The sequence below is a fragment of the Mobula hypostoma genome, chromosome 8 (genome assembly GCF_963921235.1).
Source record: "Mobula hypostoma chromosome 8, sMobHyp1.1, whole genome shotgun sequence".
NCBI lineage: Eukaryota > Metazoa > Chordata > Chondrichthyes > Myliobatiformes > Myliobatidae > Mobula > Mobula hypostoma.
The window spans coordinates 70,295,913-70,319,498 of NC_086104.1; the positions used below are offsets into that span (position 1 = coordinate 70,295,913).

The 23,586-nt window shown below is 38.8% G+C and overlaps 1 protein-coding gene across 1 annotated transcript in view; it reads right to left on the reverse strand.

Annotated features, from left to right (window-relative positions):
- Positions 1-20,981, reverse strand: part of LOC134350627 (ras-related protein ORAB-1) — a 31,646-nt gene extending 10,665 nt beyond the window's left edge. Inside the window, exons 1-2 of the mRNA XM_063056108.1 lie at positions 20,793-20,981; positions 1,878-1,950 (exon numbers count right to left, since the gene is read on the reverse strand). Coding sequence (XP_062912178.1) covers positions 1,878-1,950; positions 20,793-20,815 — 96 coding nt within the window. The 5' untranslated portion in view covers positions 20,816-20,981. The remainder of the gene's footprint in view (positions 1-1,877; positions 1,951-20,792) is intronic.
- Between the last annotated feature and the right edge of the window lie 2,605 nt (positions 20,982-23,586).

Sequence of the window (23,586 nt, forward strand, 5' to 3'; positions counted from 1 at the left end):
CAAAACAGACTGCAGACACTCAGCTTCGCTAATACACCACCACCTCCAAAATCCATAACTTCTGCCATGAAGAATGAGACAAGAAGCTCATGAGTACTCTGCTATCTGTAGATTCAAGAAGCACACCATCTCAACTTGGAAATATATTGAGATCATAGTCTTTGGGTCCATACCCTGGAATGCTGCTCAGAATAAAACTACAGGAGAACTTTTGTCCGAAGTTCACAACAGTGGCTCACCATCATCATCTTCATGATAATTGAGATGGACAATATATATTGGTTATAGCTCGCAATGCCCAAATACTGAAAAATGAATAAAAGCATAACAGCACATGTGTATGTGGGCACCAACCACAAATTCTCTAATGAATTTGTTTATTTTATTCAGGGAGATACAGCATAGAACAGGCCCTTTTGAGCTGCACTGCCCAGCAACCCCCAATTTAACCCTAGCCTAATCATGGGACAATTTACAATGACCAATTAACCCCACTTAGCGGTACCTCTTTGGACTGTTGCAGGAAACCAGAAGACCCGGAGGAAGCCCACGCACCTCACAGGGAGAACATACAGACTCCTTACAGATGACGTCAGAATTAAACTCTGAACGCTGACACTGTAATAGTGTCACACCAACCATATTTCCAGTGAAATCAGAATTCAGTGAGAACACTTGGTCACAAGTGCAACCCTTACACAAAAGCATTGCTATGGTTATCAGAATTAATATTTTAAATTTACCCTAACAACCAAAATATACAATTCTTAGATTCATGCATTGTAAGAAGTGAATAGGTTCACTTCCTCCATATCAAACAGCAACAAAAATAGTAAAATAACGACACTTTCATAGAACTATAGTCTACTGAAATTAAATTGCTTAGTAGTATGGTGAAGGTTCTTAACACAGGATTTGTAAGTCATCCAACCATTCATGACTATTTAAATTTGAGTAGAAGTGGCTGACCCTTGTATGAAACTAAGTAACATGATTGTGCAATATTCGGAAATAACTCTCTGCCATCATTTTGAAATGAGAGGCAAAGTTTCCTGTTTTGAAAAGCAAATTGAACACACATGAAATCTTTTGATTAAATTCAAAAATATGCAAAATAAAACTAGCAGGAATAAGTAACTAATAAATGAACACACTAAAATGAAAATAAACTGTAATTCAGTAGTGCCTGGGAGAGGAGTCAGGGGGTGGGGCTAAGGAGAAAGAGTTAGAAAAAGAACAAGGAGGTTATCTGGAGTAGAGTATACCATTTAAGAATAGAAGGTATTCAAATAAACCTGGAATTTACTTTGACCACATTACAAAACCACAGTATACCATTCACAAATTTGGTAATTCACAAATTACCAAATCATTTTAATATCCTCCAGGTTCTAGTTCCAGCTTCTATCCTCCAGTCTAATAGCTTTTCTGAATAACATTATGAAACTCAACGCACCAGGACATCGTTGTGCTAACCTAGGGCCATGTGGTTGTGGATATTCAGGCTGTATTCTCTACGGAGGCTGAATTCATCAAAGACAGCAGTTTATGATTTGCAGTGATAAGATGTTCTGGGCATATTCTTATCCAAACCCTAGAGAAGAGATTTCAGGAGGGCAAGTAAAGTGGTTCATTCATCATATGCATACTACCAAGATCCTTGAATGAAGTACATTTACACTCCAAGTGAGAAAGTAGGAATTCTCTCAGCAAAATATTGTTCCTAGGCTTAATCAACATACAAGCTCCAGTAAGACAATGCACTTTATAATTACGTTTTTTTTTTAACCATTTATTAAATTAATTAGTCAGTTTTTTTTATAGAGCTTATATAAAAACTAGAGTGTGGTCAACATGCTAACTGAAAATTTACTTACTGCAAATCTGAGGAGGAGGCAAGATTTTCCAACACCAGAGTCTCCAATCAGCAGCAGCTTGAATAAATAGTCACTAAGATAGATAAATGCAAAAAAAAATTATTCAAAGACTGTATCGTACACTTAACATTTGTTACTAACATTGAACAAGGTTAAATTAATGTAATTATGGTCATATAAAATATAGCTGCATGAACATATTGCATGCTTCCGTGGACACCAGCAAGCCACTATTACTTACGGTGACTATATTTCACATGAAAACCTGGGAACTTGGGTGAATTGCTTTCACTTGAAATGCTACTGGATGTACTGAAATAACTGTGTTTGAAACCTGTCTGAAGCATTCAAGTCAATTCTGTAATAGGGAGAATGCACAATGGCTGACTAAAACCGGGAACAAATTAGATGCCAAAGTTGCAAACTGTCTCGTTCAACAGGAAAGTGATCAGAAGCACAAATAAAACTGAAGGCAATACTTAAAAAGAAAACTTCCCATTGGCTGGAATCAAACCTCACACAATAGAAGATGGCTGTGGATATGGAAGTCAATCTCAGCCTTAAGACATATCTCCGTCCAGAAGATCCTAGAGGGATCGTACATTATGCCCAACCATCTTCAACCATTGCAAGACCTACCCTCCATCATAAGGTCAGAAATACAAAGTATACCAAACAATGCAATGTTAAAGTTCATTCACAACTCGTGAGTAAAAGCACCTGCAGCTACATGGAGCAAGACCTAGACAGCATTCAGGCAAAGCCGGCTAGGTGGCAGTCAATGGACATCCCCAACAGAGAAAACTGTTTACTCCTGTCATTTACACAGCATCACTGATAACAGTCAATACCCAAAAATCAACATCATAGAAATCATCATTGACCAGAAACTTAATTAGACCAAGTATATAATAAAGTGATTTCAAGACAAATCAAACCTAGAAATCCTGCAGTGTGACTCTTTTTTAAAAAAAACAACTACAGGTCAGGTGTGTGGTGGAAATTCTACTTGCCTCCAACAACAACCCAAAACCTCAACACCACCCAGGAGAAACAAATCATTGATAGACACCTCATCTCACACTATAGCATCACACTGCCATACCTTATCTGCAATGTGCATCATTTAAAAAATAACTTTGTCTTTTTAACAGCTACTGTCAAACCTACAACCCTCACTACCTGAAAGGGAAGAAGACACACAGCAATGCCATCACATTCAAGTTCTCACCAAACTACATATCAGTCTGACCTAGAAATATATTCATCATTGCTATATCTAAATTCTGGAATTCCCCGTCAAATAGCACCACATGGGAGCAACTACAACAGGCAGACTGCAATATCTCAAAGTAACACCTCAAGGACAGTTGGAGATCAGCAATAAATCCTGGCATTGGCATATCCCACAAATGAACAGAATCCACCTAATAGAAGTTTAGCACCCTCTGTAAATGAAGACTGATACCATTGATCAGTTATTAGTTTTAAATCAAAGATTGAAAGATGCTAATCAAAGGCATTAAAAGACAAACTTGGGGCATATTGATCCCATCAAATGGCAGTACAGAGTCAGTGAGTGGGATGACAATCATAATCATTTTTAGTCCTGCCCTAAGCTCTATTCCTTAGTAAATAACTGTTCTTTCCTGTTTCAGAAGAAGAAGCAGATCATAATCTGGTGACCTGAATAACCTGAATTTCTGATTTCATCACAATGATTGCTTACTTTCAGTTCCAAAACATCATCGGTCTCACTGTTGCCTCGGCCCACCGAGTGCCAAAACCCTGATACATGGGTACCACGGTAGTGTTGCAGTTAGTGCTATTACAACTCAGGGCGTCCTGGAGTTCCCCGTTCAATTCTGGCACTGTTCTGCAAGGAGTCTTTGTGGTCCTCCCCAAGGAATGTATGGGTTTTCCCTGGGTACTCTGGTTTCCTCCCACAGTCCAAAGGCATACCAGTAAGTTAATTGGTCATTGTAAATTAACCCATGGGACAATCGAGTTTGTCAGAGGTTGCTGGAGCAGCAAAGCTCAGAGGGCCAGAAGAGCCTACTTCGTGCTGTATCGCTAAACAAAATAAATGCACTTGTTATATCTGGACTTTGTTATACTCTCCTGGTCCCTTCAAGTTGGTCTTTATACCTCAGTACTTTTATAGTTCACATTATTAAATATTGCCTTATTTTCTAAGCTGGAATGTCACAAACTTCCTCTGAGGCATTTCTTGCATACTCGGCTTTATGGACAAATAAAATCAGCAACTGAGTTACTTAAGCGTATTATCTGAATAATGAGGCATCAACGTCAAAAATGAAAAGAATCAAAAAATATTTTGAAAGCCTCATTGTAGAACTGTATTTTGTCTCCCAAGTTTTATCACTGTTAAAATGTCCTATAACTGCATTTGAATCAATATTCTTTTGGGCTTGGTATATCACTGCTCAGATTATCAAGAAAAATGCTTCAGTATTATATCACTGATAATTCATACATCAGTTTCATTTTGTCTGCGAATCACTCTCACAGATCTTCAACAGCCTTGTATTTCCCTTCCTAATATTTTATCTGCTAATGCTTGGCATCAATGTCAAAAATGGGCTGCCACTTGATACAATGGATGTGGAGAGGACGTTGCATCTTGTGGCGAATCTACAACTAGGACCATTGTTTAAAAACAAGGGCTTGTTACTTCAGGCAGAGTTGAGGCAATTATCTGCACTAGGGTGCTAACTGTGTTTATTTACAGTCAATCAAAAGAACACAGCAGTGTGTTGGTTGTCTATCATATCTGACGATGACAGTGAAACCTGGTCAGGAGAGTTTTTAAAGTGGAAAAGCTGTTGCACTGTGACAGTTTCACTCTCTCAACCTCGGAAGTCCGTGTCCAGTGAAGCAAGTAGTTGTCACAGTCTGTAGTCTTCCTTGACTGCAGTGGATAACCATGGCACCTTCTGTGCCTCGTCATGCCCTTCGCTTTCCACAAAGCATTGCAGAACTACATGCTTGGCTGTTGGATCTCACTGTAGATCACATCTGCTCAGTGACTTCTCACACTAGGACAGTAACATCCCAATTTCACTGGGGCATGAGGCCTGCCAGCTACCTTCAGCTGGTTTAGCCTGCCTGTCAAAGCAGTGTACAGGGTTGTGGCCGCTGTCACATGCAAGCAGCTACTTGGAGCCACAGGTGAGCCAAGTGTCTAGTGGAGACCAAAGGTGAGTGAGCTGTCCCAAAATGGGCACAATAAGCCTTTCAGAGGTACTAACTGTCACTTGTCTCCCCTTACACAGCAGCGTACATTGGACGAATTACTCCGTCAATAACTATTAGGAACTAATACCGTTTCACAGTACTGTTGTAGCATTGGTAGTGTTCTAATTTGTTTAAATTCATAGTTTGTTACTCAGTTAAATGGTAGTTTGTCTTTTTTAATATCTTGTAACCATTTTCATTTAACTTCGGCTAATTGGGATAGCTCTTTAATTAGGTCAAAATTTACTGATCTCAATGTGTCCTAATTAACCAAAATCCACTGTATTTGATTATACCCCTGATTGGTATCTTGCAGATAATGCAAGCCTTTGTATAGCTGGAAGGTGGAGAATTTGCCGAAGATTAACTGGTCTCGGTTGTTTCAATTAAACCTCCAGTCAGTGCCTTCTCCTAAGGGTGAACTTGGGATCGATGCCGAGAAATAGACACCAGAAATAACCTCCATACTTCAGATCCAGGGAAGATAAAACAGAAGTTATGTTTTGTTTCTATTGCAAACTGTTAATTCTACCGTCAGCCATTGGTGGTGATATGATGACAGGCTCTGGTGTGCAATCCCCATTCCTTGAGCTGTTCATATTTGTTGTCAGAAGAATAGGCACTGGAATAGATGGAGTCTCATGCAGACGTTAGGCGAGGGTGAAATTGGAGTTGGAAGGAGATCAGCAGTTTGCATTTACCTCAGTGAAGTTTACCTGCAGTAACTCAATTTAATGGACATAAGGACGCACAAGAAAGTTCATGGCAGGACATTTCCTAATGTATCCCTTGACTATAGAACCACTGAATAGTTATCCTGTTTAAAGTAGGAAAGATCTATGATTTGCTGTTAAATTTGTACATGTATTATTCAGTTTTCTGAATGAAAAAATACATTCTCGATACTGTATACTTGTGTATGGTCTGGATCAAGAAAGTATGCAATGTAATACTTCAAGATGTTTGTGAAATTGGTATTCTGTTAATCTATATACGAAAACTCTCATGCTCTGTCTGTCTGTTTGTGACCTCCAATTAGTGCAAATGGTGCATTACAGTGGCACTTTTTTTGGCTGAATCAAATTAAAATGCACTAACTTACAAAATGCAGGCAAAGTTCAGGGTTATATATTCGTATAAAATTGCTCATTCGCCAAAATCAACAGGCTCGCTTTCACCTGGACCTGATTGGCCATCATGGAAATCGGGACCCGACAGCCCGACGCATGCGCACGGCCAGCCTCAGCAGCGACACCTACTGGAACAAAAGGGCAGGGCAACTCTATTTTGAGGTGTCACGTTCTGCTAATCACCATCAGCATGTGCAGGATTGGGACAGATCTAACTCCCACCCATCAATAAGAGATAATTAAAACTTATTGTAATGATGTACTTCGAGACACCCATAAAACCCTTTGCTGCAGTCAAAGGACAGCGGTGACTATATCACGTCCATTAGGGAGAGTGCCAACCACATCATCAAGAATAATCAGCATCCTTTGGTGTTACTGCTTCGTATCTTCTATCTAGCATTTGGGTAAAAAAAAAGGTCAGCCTAATTATGCCACATGGAAATGGAAGGGGGACATTATGGTCAAGAGTTGACACCAAACGTTGTCGGGAAGCGGCAAGGAGAGGGAGAGAACAAGAATCAGATGCTGCACAACTCCAGGATCAGACAGTCCGGACGAAAAAAGATGAGCGAAGAAGAGACAGAGGAGGAGAGGCATGCACATGTCCAGAACAATGAGAGGCACAAGGGTGGCAGGTAAACCAGAAATGACGCCATCAAAAGTTTCCTTCGTTAAACGAAGAGGAGCTATATTTGCTTTGCCACGCGTCGTTCTTTAATAAACTGAGATTTTCTACTTCAGTTTCCAAAGCAAAGCGATACCAATAGCATTCAGGAAAATTTAATGTTCATTCTGGTCACATCAGACTGCACTACCCTTCTCTCAAAGGGTGCCCCAACGGGTCACCCCGTTGTCTAGTAGTACCTTAATCCTTGGCTCTGGTGATGAATCTGTGATGTTAGCCACTGTATTTTTGTGCCTCAATCTGTGTGAATTCGAGATTAGCTGGCATGGTATCATTCTAAATGTGTTTCTGTGAAAGGCAACAAAATGGTTCTCTTAGAAAAATAGAGGGCAATGGGTAACCCTAGGTAATTTCTAAGGTAAGGACACATTAAGCACAGCTTTGTGGGCCTAAGGGCTGTATTGTGCTGTAGGTTTTCTATGTTTCCAAATCCTACATGAGGACCATGAGTCTTAAGAACTCTATTCCTCCAAACACAGTAGAAGCAAAGTCTTTGAACAATCTTCAAATCAGATTCTCGAAAAAGCAAAGGGGTAAAAGGTTATTGGTGTAAGACAAATGACCTTCCCAAGCACTTAATTCACACATGTGTATATAATTATTAACAACTAAATAACAAACTGTAGAAATCCAGAACTCACTATTACCTCCTTCATATACTGTGCTGTTGCAAGGTCCACAGATGCAGCCAATGCAGAAACAATGAGAACTTTATTGTTTTAATCTACCGTTCTTGTTAAACTAGATTGGATAAGGTTTTATTGAGTAACTAAACCACACTAAATATATGATCACTTACTATGGCCCTGAAATGCCAGATGAGGTGAGAAAGTGTATTACTAGAACAAATTATACACCTTCAGGTAACTCATTTTCATCACCTTTATCCATACTAGCCAGTCCATCTGTAAAACTGGCTGAGTTTTTTTTCTATTAGCACAGACTGGGCATTTTCTACAGCTATGGACTGATAAATCTGAGTTCCACTTCGGAATTGTCCTAAATTTCATAATTTATATTCCTTTGTATTGTTCAGATTCCCTCTAACAACTCCCATTAACCCATAGATCAGATTACTTAAGCAAAACACACAAGATGCTGGAGGAATTTAGCAGGCCAGGCAGCACTGTGTGTGTGTTGCCTGGATTCCAGCATCTGCAGATTTTCTCTTGTTTGTGATCAGATTACCTATATTACAGATTACTCAGAAAGCAGCCTGACTATTTATTGTCTTAGAAATTCTGTCTATCCCTCCAATTTTTCTGCAACTTAATCATTCCGATGTTTTTTATTTCACATTTATAACATCTACAGTTTTTTTCTGCTGACCTATGGAATGTAAAATCAGGATAGTCAGGCTAGCTCTGCCCAGGTAGCAGGGTAATGGAACAGCAGTCCTCATCAGATTGGGAATGAAGATTTCCAATGACGTTGTGGATTATTTTTCAGTCAAACATTTCAAAGTATAATGCTTTCAAAGCATATTTTTATTTTTTCTTTAAAAACCCGTGCAGTTTGTACTTTTACTTTCATTTCCCACTTAAATTCTATTTACAAAGAATTTAAAAGATGAAAGAAAATTTGTATTTTAAATTACAAAATTTTCCCCTCCACCATCAGATTTCTGAATGGTCCTTGAACTTTCTATGCCTTGAACTTTGCTGCCACAAAACAACAAATTTCATGACCTATGTCGGTGATAACAAACCTGATTCTGATTCTTTATGCACTTTCCATGTGATTGGCAAATTAGTTTGATGGCATTACTATACCAGGATTTATATGAGCTATTGCAGAACTACAAGCAAAATCAGAAGAGGGGAACTTCACAGCTCAGATCTCACTATGTCCTTGCTGACAATCTTCTTCAAGCTAATATATTGTAATCTACTTGTGCAAATACAATATGCAGCAGGAGTAGTAAAGATACACCAAACCCTAAGTCTACAAATAGGATCGGAGTAGTCACCTAGGTCCTCAGGCCTGTCCATTAACACAATCATGGCTGATCTGTCCCAGGCCTCATCTCCTTTACTATGCCAGTTCTACAAAGACCTCAATTTTCCAATCTTTCAAAACAAAATATCCACCTCTTTAAATATGTATAGTGATCTAGCCTTCATAAACCTCCAGGATACAGACTTCTAGACACCTCAGTTTTACATGACTGTCACCCTGCCTTAAAGCTACAAGACACACTCACAAGTGTAAACAACTCCAGATCTACCCTGTAATGCCTTTATAGAAACTTTCAATAAGAATAGTCCTCATTCTTAAATTAAAAGAACATAAATCTACCTTTTTTTTTAAATGCTATTTGTGACAGGACAACACTCTCATCCCAAGAATTAGTCTAGTGAATATCTTCTGAACTGCCTTCAATTCTTTCTTAAAGAGATCACAACTATACATAGTACTCTATACCTGCTGCTCGTGCAGCTACATTTCATCTTAATGTTTTATTTCTAAACTTTACCATCCCTTATAATAAGGATTAATATACTAATAAGGAATAGATTTCAAAGTCTAGAAATAGAATCTGTTGAAGATGATAACCATCATGTAGAAATGAAGTTTAACTCTCTAAAGGATGCCCTGGTAGAATCAGCAAAGTCAGTGATTCCTAAAAAAGAAAAAAGCACAAAGAATAAATGGATGACAGATGAAATAAAAAATCTAATGGAAGAAAGGAGACAGAAGAAAGCAAAGCCTATAGAATACAAGTCCTTAGATAAAAAAGTTAAAAGCTTATGTCAAAAAGCCAAAGAAGAATGGTTAAACCAGGAATGTGAACAAGTAGAAAGAATCCCTATTACTGATCCAAAAAGGTTACATCAACAAATCAAGAATATCACTGGTAAAAAGCCCCTGTTCTTCAGGTGGATGTTTGAAAGCAAAGGACAGTACCATTATCATGGAAAAAGATGAGATTATGAACAGATGGACTGAGTATATTCAGGAATTGTTTGAAGACGATCGAGGCGAAAAACCAGAAATTAAGAACATGGAAGGTCCAAGTATTTTAAAATCTAAAGTTCGTAATGCAATAAATAAGATGAAGCAAGGAAAGGCAGCAGGTCCTGATGAATTAGTAATAGAACAAATTATCGTCCTTGAAGATTATGGAATTGAAAAACTTACCGATTTAATCAATGATATTTATGAGACTGGAATAATACCAGAAGAGATGAAAAAAAATCAGTATTTATCACTCTTCTTAAGAAACCCGGAGCAACAGAATGTGAATTACATGGGGCCAAAAGTTTAATGTCATATCACCAAGATACTTCTAAGAATTTTGTTGACAAGAGCTAAAAGTAAGATACAAGCTGAAATAGGTAAAGAACAACGTGGTTTTGTGAAAGACAAAGGTACAAGAAATGCAATATTGATGTTAAGGGTACTATCAGAACAAGCTATTCAAGTGCAAAAAGATTTGTTTGTTTTATTGACTACACAAAAGCATTTGATAAAGCACAATAAGTTATTTGAAATATTACAGGAAACTCGAGATCTAGATTCCAAAGACCTCCGCCTAATCAGGAATCTGTGCTGGGAACAAACTGCCGCTGTAAGAATAGATGGAGAAGTGAGTCAGTTTACGAAAATCAAGAGAGGGGTAAGACAAGGGTGTGTTTTCTCCCCTGATTTGTTTAATGTGTACAGTGAAACAATATTACAAAAAATCAGAGACATCTTGGGAATCAAAGTTGGCGGTGAAAACATCAATAATTTCAGATATGCGGATGACACTGTGTTAATTGCAAGTACGGAGGAAAAACTACAAAACTTAACCGATATAGTTGTTGAAGGAAGTGCAAAAATGGGTCTATCTACCAATTGCAAAAAGACAGAATGTATGGTGATATCCAAAAAGGAGGAGAATCCTATCTGCAGGCTGAGAATAAACGGTACAGAACTTTTGCTACTTAGCAAGCTGGGTGACATCAGATGGCAGGTGCAACGTGGACATCAAACGAAGAATAGGGATGGCAAAAGACACCTTTACTGACCAACACTAAACTAGGCATGACAACCCACCTTAGAGTACTGAAATGTTATGTTTATCCAGTTATGTTATATGGCTCAGAATGTTGGACAATATCTAGTAACATGAGGAAATGAATTGAAGCAACAGAGATGTGGTTTTTGAGGAGGATGCAAAGATTATCATGGACAAAATGAATACCTAACAAGGATGTCATGAACAGAGCAAGCACAAAAAGAGAAATAATGTATGAGATCGTGAAAAGGCAACATGACTTCATTGGACATGTGATTAGGAAAGAGGAGTTAGAATGCACAGTAATTATGGGAAAGATTGAAGGGAAGAAAGCAAGAGGAAGGCAAGGACAAGTGATGAACTGGAAATGAATACCAATGAATTGATCCACTTGACCTGAAACAGGAGTGTGTGGGCCATGGCAGTCAAAGCTCAAACTGGGCACGGCACCTGATCAGGATGATGCTATCTGCCTTGCTAAATACTTGCTGCATCTGCATGTTAACTGCCTGGGACATTGTCCTACCTAACTCTCATCTCCGAATCATAATTTTCAAAAATGTATCAATTTCAACTTAATTGAAGTAGTTAATTCAAGTTATTTTCATATTCACATTCAATTACTTCTGCAGAAGGTAGTTCAACACCAAATGTACTACACATTTTTAAATGGCACAGAATTTATATTTCAGTCATTTCCAGTGCTTTTTAAATTTTCATAAATACATAGTGTTTGTACTTCCCAGTAAAAAAAATATTCACTTTACCAGCTAACTTCAATCTAACATTTTTTAAAATTCTATTACATATGCCTAAGATTAGTAGTTTTCCACAACAGGCCATTCTAATAAATTCCACCAAATTAGCTTTGTCTTCGAGACACAACTAATATTTGCAAAATTAAACAAATAATCTGACATTCCTGAACAAGGAACTTGTAACATACATTGAAATGTTAACAGCTGCACAAGACCAAACATCAAAATAGTATTTTTCTGCTAATACATTCTTTGTGCCATTTGATTCTGATTTAGTACTTCTCACTCGCCATAGGTTTCAAGATTCAAAATTAAACTTTCAGATAATAGAAGCATCCAGAAATCTAGCAAATACATCTGAACAGTTTGTTTTGTCTAAAGAACAAAATTATGACAATATATCCCAGAAGAACTCTTGAAAACACTTTACAACATAATTAGATTTAATGCCAATTTTGTTGTACTTAATCACAAACTTATAAGTTAATTGAATAGCATGTACAGCACATGACAACAATTTCACGCAATGTTTCAATACCAGTGGAAGAGCAAGGCATTCATTAGTTGAAAGGAAAGTAAAAATGCAATAGTAGCCAATTAGGCCACTCATGTCTGTGCCACTATTCTGTAAGAACATGGTAGCTCTTGTGACCCAAGTCCACGTTCCCATCTGATTGCCCCATTTCCCTGATATCCAAGTAGGTATTCTCAAAAATCAATCACTAGCCTTTATGTGATTTGTGCATGGAAAGGATTATATTCCTCTCTACAAAGAAATCACTTATCTCAGTCCTAAATTACTGCATCCTCATACTAAGACAATACCCATAGATCTTTATGTTTTATGGAGAGTAAACTGCCTCTCTGTACTAATTGGTCAATTTTTTCTTACAATCATATATGGTTCTCCAAATGTGGTATCAACAAAAATCCTGCAAAATCTTAGCAAAAATTGCTTCATTTATTGACTTCAATTTCCTTGCAATAAAGGCCCATAGACTCTACCTTTCCAACGTTTGCATGCTTACTTTGTTTCCTGAATCAACACACCCATATCAGTGTACAAAAGGTAACCAGTTACTTGACATTTAAAAATTTGCTGAGACACAAGAAATTATGTAGCCGGATATCTTCAGCAAAACAGAGTCCTGATGAATGCTATCGGAGCAAAACATTGACTGTTCACTTTTCTCCATGAATGCTGCCTGACCTACTGAGTTCCTTTGCATACGTGTGTTGCAAAATATATTCTGCCTTTTTAATCTTGTCACAACCTCATATTTCCCACTGCATACTCCTCCTGCCCGTTTGGTTAACCCATCCTCATTATTTGCAGCTTTTGTACATTTTCCTCACTTTAATTCAGCAGGAAATTTGAATATGTTACACCGTTACTTTATCCAAATCATTAATTGCAAATAACCAACAAACAAGTTCTTACCCTGATAGCACCAGACAAATAAGACCATGTCAATATGAAAGAGGCTGTTAATTCCTTCTCTTTCTTTACTGTCCTCTAAGCAATCCTTTATTAATAAAATACTTTACCCCATGGGCTCTCGCTTTATCTAGAGTATCTTATCAAATGTCATTTGAAAATCCAGATCTGCTACATTGATTCAATTATCCTGCAAGTAATCCTTTAAAATCTAATAAATTTGTTAAACAGGAAATCATGCCAACATCATGAATTGAGATTTTTAAATGCCCAATTTGTGACAGACTACAAAAACAGCAAGGTCTTGTTATAAATATAGCAAGCAATGATGAGGACACATTTGGAGCACAGCATAAAGTCTCAAGCTGGTTATTTCAGGAAAGATATACTTAGATGTGCAGAGGAGTTGTCCAATGAGGGAAGAATAAACTCACACATTTTGGAGGTGAAATAAAGTCAGTCACTACAATCTTACTGAAAGGCAGAGGAGGCTCAAGGGGCCAAATGAACAACTCTTGTTCCTAATTTCAGCAATTCTCAGACACTTAATTATCCATGATTCTGTATTTTGCTTCTACCTCTTTTCTTCAGCAGCAATATTACCTTTATTACCACAAATTCCACTGGAATTTATCCAGAATTAAAGCAAATAAAAGGAGACAACCAATGTAAGGACTTCTAGACAGGTGTGTGAGTAAAGCATGTAAAATAGGTTCCAAGTCCCCATCTGAGCTACAGAAGATGAAAACCTTATTTAGATTCTTAAGATGACAGGATGCGGTGACGTAATTATCTTTCAGCTTCTTTGTAATTGGCACGCAACAAGCTAAATACATTGCATTTCCAGTTGTTAAAAAGTAATACTGCTGAACATTGCAAAATATACACTGAACCAGGTGAAACCTGGGGTAGAAAATAAAAATAAGTTGCTGTCAGAAAGGGTTTGGGAAATTCATGCAGGCAAGTCAATATCTTAGGAGTTACCGACCTTGAGAGTGATTACTAAGGACAAGCATCACTTACAACCTGCAGAATTCAAAGAATATGCTTCATTGAAGTAAATAGATGAATGAAAAACTTAGTGATGACAGATTTGGTATTTGCTTTTTGACAGCTCAGATCCATCCAGTGTACTGTATAGTTTAGGTTCACAAGGATACAGAAAGCAAATGCAAAAGGAAAAAGCAAAGAAAACAAATCAAATGTAGGCAAGGTCCTCAATGAATAGCTCTCTATATGCACCAAGAAGATAGAGTTCAGAGAGGGGTACATGGCTACTCTGGAGCAAATCAGTATTAATGAGGTGTTAGGTATCATGGGATGCATAAGCATTGATAAATCCCTAGCATCACGAGATCTATCCCAAGTTGCACTGGGAAGCAAGAACCACTACAGCCCTGATCAAAACGTTTGCGTCTTCATTACCCTTAGTTGAGGTGCCAAAAGACTCGAGAGCTAATGCTATACCTTTATTTAACAAATACAGCTTGGATAAAACACTTACAAGTGAGCCGAGATTGAGAATCAGAGATAGGTAAGTTATTGGAGAAAACCCTAATGGGTTGGGTTTATGCATATTTGGAAAGGAAAGGAGGGATAAGGAATAGTCAGCATGCCTTGTGAAGGGGAAATTCTAATTTGACTTCTTTTTAGCTAACCAAGAAGCTTAGTAAAGGTGGGGCAGTAGATATTGCTGATATAGACTTTGATAAGACATTTGCCAACATCACATGTGTTAAGTTGGTCCAGAAGTTTTAGGCACAAGGGACCCAAGGCAAACTGTCAAATTCAATCCAAAACTAGCTTAAAATAGGACATGAAGGATGGTATTGTAAGGATGATTTTTTGATTACAAGTCTGTTGCCAGTGGTGTACCACAGGGATCTATGCTGGCTTCTTTGTTGTTTGTGATATATCAATATCTTGGGTGAGAAATGCAGAAGGTATTTTGAACAAGTTTATGACAAGTTTTTGGATAGTGAGGAAGGTTGTCTAAAGCTAAAGCAAGATACAGATCAGATGGAAAGGTGGGCAGAAGGAATTTGTTCCTAACACAAACAAGGAAGTAAAAAGAAGAGGACATACACACTGACTGTCTCATCAACAACAGGACTTTGGGGTTCAGGTCCTTATTTCCCTGAAAACAATACGGTTAGGGTAAAATAGAACATAACATCACAGGATTAGATCCTTTGGCCGTGGTCTCTGTGCGAATGTGATGACAGATTAGTCTAAATGTATCTGCCTGCAAATGACTCATATCCCTCTACTCCATGCATGTTCATGTACCTGTCTAAGGGCCTCTTTAACCTAAGTTTTATATAGCTGAAACACTACTTCCTAACTCTTACATTCAATTCCCTGACAGATGAAGACAAGCATACTATATGCCTCTGGGTGGCAAAGGCAGTATATGGCATGGCTGTTTGCATGGAATGGAAAAGTTGACAGTGGTCAGATCCCTCTTGTGCCACACAACAGAAAGGATGTGACTGGACTGCAGAGAGGGCACAGGAGGTATTTCCACAGCCTCTTAAATATTCCACATGTAGAAGGATATGAACCTGGTGCAAGAAAATGGGATTAATGTCCAGATGGGCAAAAAGGATTGCACTGACTTGGTGGGCTAAAAGACTCATTTCTGTGCTGCACAAGTTCAAGTTTGTCATGTGACTGTACATATATAACCAAACGAAACGACATTCTTCCAGACCACAGTGCACCCACAAAACATATAACACACACAGCATATAAACCACAATATTGGAAAAATTAAGTTAATAAAATAGAATTCAAAATACATGCAGCACAGGTAAACAGTAAAAAGGACAGTATACAGTAAACAGCATGCTGACCTCGTACTGAGATCCAGTGGTGGCAGGGTATTCATTAATCTCACAGCCTGAGGGAATAAACTGTAACCCAGTCCCGGGCAGTCCTAGACTTGATGGCTATGAATTCTATGATTACAATTCTCAATCTATTAGGGATTTTAGACAGACATGAAACCAACTGCCTTTCTGCTTTTCTCAAAACAAAGCACCACTTTTCAACAGAAAGAAATAAGGAAATGTACCTTGACTCGATTCAAGAGATATTTATCCTAAGTGTGAGAATAAAGTTCCAACATAGTTAATCTTAAAGCAATAAACAATACCAGTTATCTGTGAACCAGGAGAATGAATGATTATGAATAAAAATTTCCTTCAATATTAACTAAGTTGAAACAATTCCAGTTCTTAACTATGTAATCTAACTCATGGAAACAATTTACCAACCTAGTAAAAATGGAAGTATAATTCTTATTTCTGTCCATTCTGAAGGGAGCCATTTTCTGCTTCCAATTTCAGGTTATGCAATTGTGTAATTCAATAACCTGCTCAAACATTAGATTGCACTTTATTCTGGTTACAATCCATTCATCCATATCGCTTTAAATTCCAGTTTTAAAACTAAGTCACATATTCATTTGCTTGCTTGAACCCATAGCAATGCCATTTGGAAGTGCAATGTTCAAAATAGTTCAAATACTGCCTGTTGGTACACAGTTAAAACAAATTGGTTTAAACTCATCAAATATCCTTGCTCTCCATCCAAGCAACTGATACATTCAGTCAACATTTTTGCCTGACATTGTCAAAAGACATTGATCTAGTGTGCAGAGGTTTCAAATGCCTTTATTATAATATCACTCAATCCTGACAGCCTCCCCCCCAGTTCAAAATAAAGTTATATCCACTTATCCTCTTGGAGAAGGTGGATCTTACAAACAATCTAACAAAGTCACAAGGGCACGCTGTGAAAGAAATTTAAAAAAAATATAGGAGTCAGTGTCATGAGTTAATATTACATTATCTCCCAGATCCAAGGTTTTATTTCAAGCAGGAAAACATTCAATTTTAGAAGACAAACTAGTATTAATTCCTACAAGATTATATAGCAATGATTACTCCAATTACATACTGTACAATGTCACATCAGCTGTATTGTTTTCACCTTAAATAAAAAAATCTGCAACCTACATACCAAACATAAACAAATTCAAAAGTGACCCCATATTCTTGAGTATTTGCCGTACAGCATTTACACAAATTATACTTAAAATTGTAAGGTGTTCCAAGTGATTACCATGGGATATGATCTGAAAAATAAAGACACTAACCAAATGTCAACCCAAAAAGAGGCACTTTTTCAGGAGCGTTAAAAACATTTCAAAGAATATTGGAAAGATGTAGGATGATGTCTCCAAAGTTAAAGCCTAGACAATCAAACTCACAAATAATGAACAATGGGGAAGAATAGGAAGATGTACAAGTGACTAGATCTGAAGTGCAAACTTCTGAGACCTGCAGTGTAACAAGAGGTTAATGAAAATAAAAAGGAAGATTGGGGTGGGGGGAGGTTAAAAATGAGGGTGAGGATTTTAAAACTGAGGCACTGTAGTTTCTAATGGTGGTTAATAATTAGGTGAATAACATTTGTTTCAGATTAGATTACACAGCTTCGGTACACTCTTTCAATGGTGACCATTCAGTAACCATCTATGTAAAAAAAAAGTCAAAAATTATAGATAATGGAAATCAAAAATAAAATTAATAACTGCTTGAAATAACCAGGAGGTCAAACAGCATCTGTGGGAAGAGAAACAGAGTTAAATGTTCTTTCCCTCAGATGTACCCTGAGCTGCTGGGTATTTACAGAATTATTTGCTTTTCTTTTAGTTCCATTCACACTAATCTCGAGAACCAGGACTTGATTTAGAACCAGCAATTCAAGTGCTCTAGATACAGCTTACATGTCGTAAGGGTACCTACCTCCAACACTCACTTATGCAGTGTGTGCCAGATTCCAATCACCCACTACGTGCAAAACATACTTGCTCAGACCTCTTCTAAGTCTTTCTTCTCTAGCTTTAGATACTCCTGCTCTGCAGAAAAGATTCCTATTCTTTACTCCACTCTCTCCAGTGCATCAGGTTTCTCCGATATTGTGACTTTTGAACCGAAGAACGTGGAGTGAGAAATGAGAAGCCAAGTGAACACAGGAATATTTCAATCTGGAAGTAACATAGGGTGGCAGCTGCACCAACCTGGTTACACTGAAGTTAGTGTAAAACCTTTCATAACTTCCATCCAAATGCATGTCAAATTTATCGCCAAAAGTTTCCATACTTCCAAATGTGAGAGGAGGCCATTTAGTCCCCTGAACATATGCTGAGACTCAGAGCAAACATCCATTTTTTCTCTCTTGCATGCGCAATAACAACCTCCTGATTTACCCCCAGTGCACGTGTAATGTTTACTTAATCCCAGGAACCAATCTGGAAAACTTTCACTGCACTCTCTTTGGCAAATATATTAAAGGCCCTATGGAAATGCAATAAGGCATCTTTACTTCTGTGTGAAAATCTGTTTGAAATAAAGATCAAGGTGCTTCTAGCTTTCCAAATTACTTGCTGCACCTGCAAGCCGGCTTCTAGGGACTTGTACACACGGACACACAGGTCCATTTGAAAATTAACAATGACAGAACAGGAAATGTTAATAAATACTCTGTTCCAAATGACTCCTTTCAGGGAACCTCCAAAAGTTAAATGAAGGAGTCATTCTAAACAAGCCTTGACATGAAGCAACTAAATTGCCATGCAGAAGGAAGGCAGAGATGATCCAACTTCTTGCCATCACTTCATGTAAATTTGCAATGTTTATCACTCCACAAATTTGCAACATTAATAAAAGTGACAAATTTTAATTGACTGATAATTAACAGTTTGACAAGTTCTTAGTTATTCAACTACCGTATTCCTATTCAATTCCACCTGACCTGATTGCTCAATTTGAACTGAGCATGTGATTTACACCCGACATCCTGTGTGGATCAAATTGAAGTGGGCCAGGAAGAACAAGCCAAAAACATTCAAGGATCTCATACAAGTGTGCATGTAGAAAAAAGATACTCTGTTAATTACAGAAATCAACTGCTATGCAATTATACAGTTTCTCAGACTGCAGCTCTATCTTTGTACCTTGGAAAATTTTCTAAATAAACTTAGATTTTACCATTCATTTCATTCAGGGGTACAATTAAATTACATTTATTCACTTATTTTTTTTACTTATATATGTAAGTAATTTTCACTAAAAATTACTTTGCACTTCAATTCCTTTTCATTTTCCACTAAAGCAGTAAATTTATGATGGCCTATTCAGAGACTCCTGTGGCTCCCAGTTTCTTGTTTTTTACTTCTGGCCCTTATAAAATCCAGTGAGAGCCCACATTGAGAACCACTGCATTAACACACTCTTAAAGTAACTGTACTTCACAAAGGAAAACAAAGAATTTAAAATGTACCATACTAGCTTTAACTCAGCCCTGAGTATCTGGAAGTAACTTTAGCTAAACAAATACATAACTATTCAGCATTAGCAACTATTTTCATTACTTTTTTTCTTTTACAAACTGTACAGAATCATTAGGAATCAATTTTAAACATAAAAAGCTCTGGAACAGGATTTACAGAGAATCTGGATCTATGTGGCAAAAAGCATGGCAGCTGGATCCACACGAGCCTTGACCACAACAGAAGGAAGTCAGCAGCTAACAAACAGATAAAGTTACAATATCATCTTAAGAAGGACAGAAAATACTGTCCCATTCCAAGTGTATGTTCTGAGAGAAAATGGGGGTGGGATGCCACTCAGCCCTGGTTAAAAAGGAAACCGGCAGGAGAACCCAGTCAAATTAACGAGTTGTGGGCTGGGAGGGGCAGTTACAGTCAACAGAATGGGGGGGGGGGGTTACAGCCCCAGTCAACAGGATGGGGGGTGGGGTGGAGCTCATAATCCCAGTCTACAGGATGTATGGGGGGGGCTTCGCAGTCTATCAACACGGTGGGGGTTACAGCCCCGGTCAACACAACAAGGGTAGGTCACTCAGCACCAGTCTACAGGATGGGGGGAGTCACAGCACCAGTCTACAGGATGGGGGGAGTCACAGCACCAGTCTACAGGATGGGGGCGGTGTCACAGCACCAGTCCACAGGATGGAGGCGGTGGGGGGTGAGAAGTTCTCATTTTACGTGGAAGGGTGGGTAAAGGTAAAGAGTGGAGGAGAAGGCCATTCAGCCTCTGTATTTTGTTCTTTCAAAGCTCGGCTGATCGGCATATTAACTCCATCCAGCATCTTGGTTCGACGTCCTTTTAAGATAACAGAATGATGTCACACTCAATATTGAAACTTTCACGCTTACCAACCGGCATCCAGCCGATTTCACACACCCCACTCCTCTCCATCACAATTACCTCCAGGTCGAAAAGCTTCCAGAGGCAGAGCTGCTGATTTCTATCCATCTTTCTGAGAAAGTCTTCTTCCTGACATCAGACCCAAGTGCCCAGGCTCTAATTTGATGCCAATGTGTCCCTGTTCTGGGCTCTCTTAGCGAGTGTCACCGGCAACTGGGACAAGGCCTACAGCCGCCTTGCATTTCCCTTGGCAGTCCAGCCTCTGATTAGACTCTAGAGATTAGCGAACACGTAATTACCCCTTTGGGCCTTAAAAGTCCAACTCTACTCTATCTAACCAGGTTCATTCCTGGGTGGATTTCACTCGCGGAGAGAAAGAAGAAAGAAACTCTTACTTACTATTCGGGATTCATGGTTGACATCTCACTTTCAACACCTGATTTTTTTGTTCAGCGTATATTCAAACAGCCTCTTGATCTAACCGTCGAAATAATAATTAAAAAGATATCTAGGTGACAACGAAGATACAAGACGAGAGCCAAGTCTGTCACAGCCCAAAATGGCGGCCCCTCCAACCAGGAAATAACAAGCCGCTGCCAGAGCCCCATGGTATGCTGGGAATTGAAGGAAAATGACGTAACCGTACCCCATTGTAGAGCGGCTGCTTCCGCCGATGGACTACAATCCCCAGGCAGCATTTCGCTTCCCTCCGTATACGCAGTGACGTCCCGAACGCCCTATGACGCATGCGTCCTCCGCATCGTCTTCTTCCCCAACCAACACCCTCTCATTTCGTCACACTTGCCATTGAGTGAGTGTTGAACACGTGGCAAGTATTGCTGAGTGTTAGCAGTGGTGAGGGAGGTGCGATTGGGCAATGAAGTAGAGTGTTCCCGGAAAGTCAAAGGTTGAGCTGGTGTGGTTTTGTTCTAATTGAGCATTACATGTCTGTTAAAACAAAATACTACAAACAAATGTAAATGTTGAAAATAGTTGTGGGTACGATAACGTCTTGCTACAGGTGCTACCTGCGTGGACTGAAAATTACTATCAGCAAGCTTGTTTTTAATGGAATTATTGTAAATGGCATGTTTATAATTCCAGTATACTTATTAAGCCTCAAAAGAAGGCTTAAATATCTAAATGGAACAATTGGCTGGGTCTGTGTGAAAACAGTAGGGGTAGTGGGACTAATTAACTAAACCTCTCAAAGTCAAGTCAAGTCACCTGAAGTACAACTCTTTGATAGTTCTGTGGGTACTTCTCTCACTGTTCTCCCATGTTTCTATTACTGACCTGCTGAGCTCCTCCAGCATTTTGTGTGTGTTACTCTATTTATAACTTTCCTTGGGCTGTGCTATGAATGTGGAACTATACTGGGTATTCCTTAGTCTGCATAGAAAAGATTGTAATGCACTAAATTGCTCTGAAGTAGGTCCACTGTCAAGACTTGCCATTTGCATGTGAAATTGTTCCTCACTGAAGGCCAACTGAACAGACCCTCTATATTTAGAAAGTATTACAGGAGGGAGCTGACAACTCCCTACTGCACATCAACAGCTCCTCCATGGGGAGAAGTAGGAGCACATCACAGATGATCTCACCAGGTTTCTTAAGACCACTTTAGTCAAGAAAGCACAGCAGCACTTCCACTTCCTGAGGAGAGTGAGGTGAGCAAGGCCCCCGCCACCATTCTAACCACAATCTACTGGAGCACATCAAGAGTCTCCTGACCAGCTGTATCACTGTCTGGTATGGAAATTGCAAGGCATCTGACCACAAGGCCATGAAGTGAATTGTGAGGAATGCTGAGAGTATCATCAGGGTCTCTCTACTCCCCTGCTGAACATATACCAGAAGTGGAGTGTTTTTGCAGAGCCCTCAATATTGCTAAGGACCCCTCCCATTCCAAAATCTCGTTGAATTCCCAATGTCAGGCAGAAGGTACCACGGAATAAGAACAAGGATTGTTAGGCTGTGAGAGTTCTGAATGCCTTGCTACCACCCAGTATGCATTTGTTATGACAGCTCCACAACTACGTCATATGTGTACTTTATGTCAACTTCTACATCTATTGAATATCTTAATATGTTAATATTATTAAACGTACTCTGTGTGATGTATGTACTGTGTGTTGTACCTTGGTCCCAGAGGAACGTTGTTTCATTTCGCTGTATACATGCATACAGCTGAATGACAATAAACAAACTTGAATTTGAAGAAGAATGGGCTTCAAAGTTGATAAATACAGGCACTGAATACTGAGCCCTCCCCCCACTATCGCATCCCAATGGCCTGACAGTTCGGTACTCTGAAAGGTTTTTGGAAATATTTTCATGAGGCTGATCGGAGACATTTAAACATGGTTCAAATAAATGTATTAGAATATGATTACAAGTAACGACAAATGTTAAAAACATTAATTGAGTAAACCTTTTGAGGTTGGCAATGACCATCAAAACATGGAGGAACCATCACAAACTCCCACAGCCCCTGATGACTCGTGATTTCAGTCTCTGAGGTTGACGTGAGAGCATTCTTTGGTGGGGGGGTGAACCCGCAGAAAGCATCTGGCTTAGATGACCGAGTAATAACTGGCTCGAGTGTTCACTGAGATCTTTTAACTTCTTGCCCTGGCAGAGGGCCCACAAGCTTCAATTATGTCAGTGCCTGAGAAGAACATGGTAACCTGTCTCAAAGATTATTGTCCAGTAGCACTTACATCCACCGTGATGAAGTGTTTTGAGAGCTTGGTGATGAAACACATCAACTCCTATCTGAGAAGTGACTTAGATCTGCTCCCATTCACCTACTAGCACAACAGGTCCACAGAAGATATAATTTAATTTGCCTCTTCACTTAACTGTGGAATATTTAGACAGCAAAGAAGCATAGTTCAGGATGCTCTAGTTTATCGACTGTAGTTCATTCCCTCAAGACTGATTAATAAGCTTCAAGACCTTGGCCCCAATACCTCCTTGTGCAATTGGATTTCCTCACTTGCATATCCCAGTCAGTTTGAATTGGTAAGAACATCTCCACAACTTGTATCAGCACAGGTGCACCAAAAGGCTCTGTGCTTAGCCCCCTGTTCTACTCACTTTATACTTACGATTATGTAGCTAAGCTCAACTCCAGTGCCATATTTAAGTTTGCTGATGGCACCACTGTCAATAGGCCGAATCAAAGTTG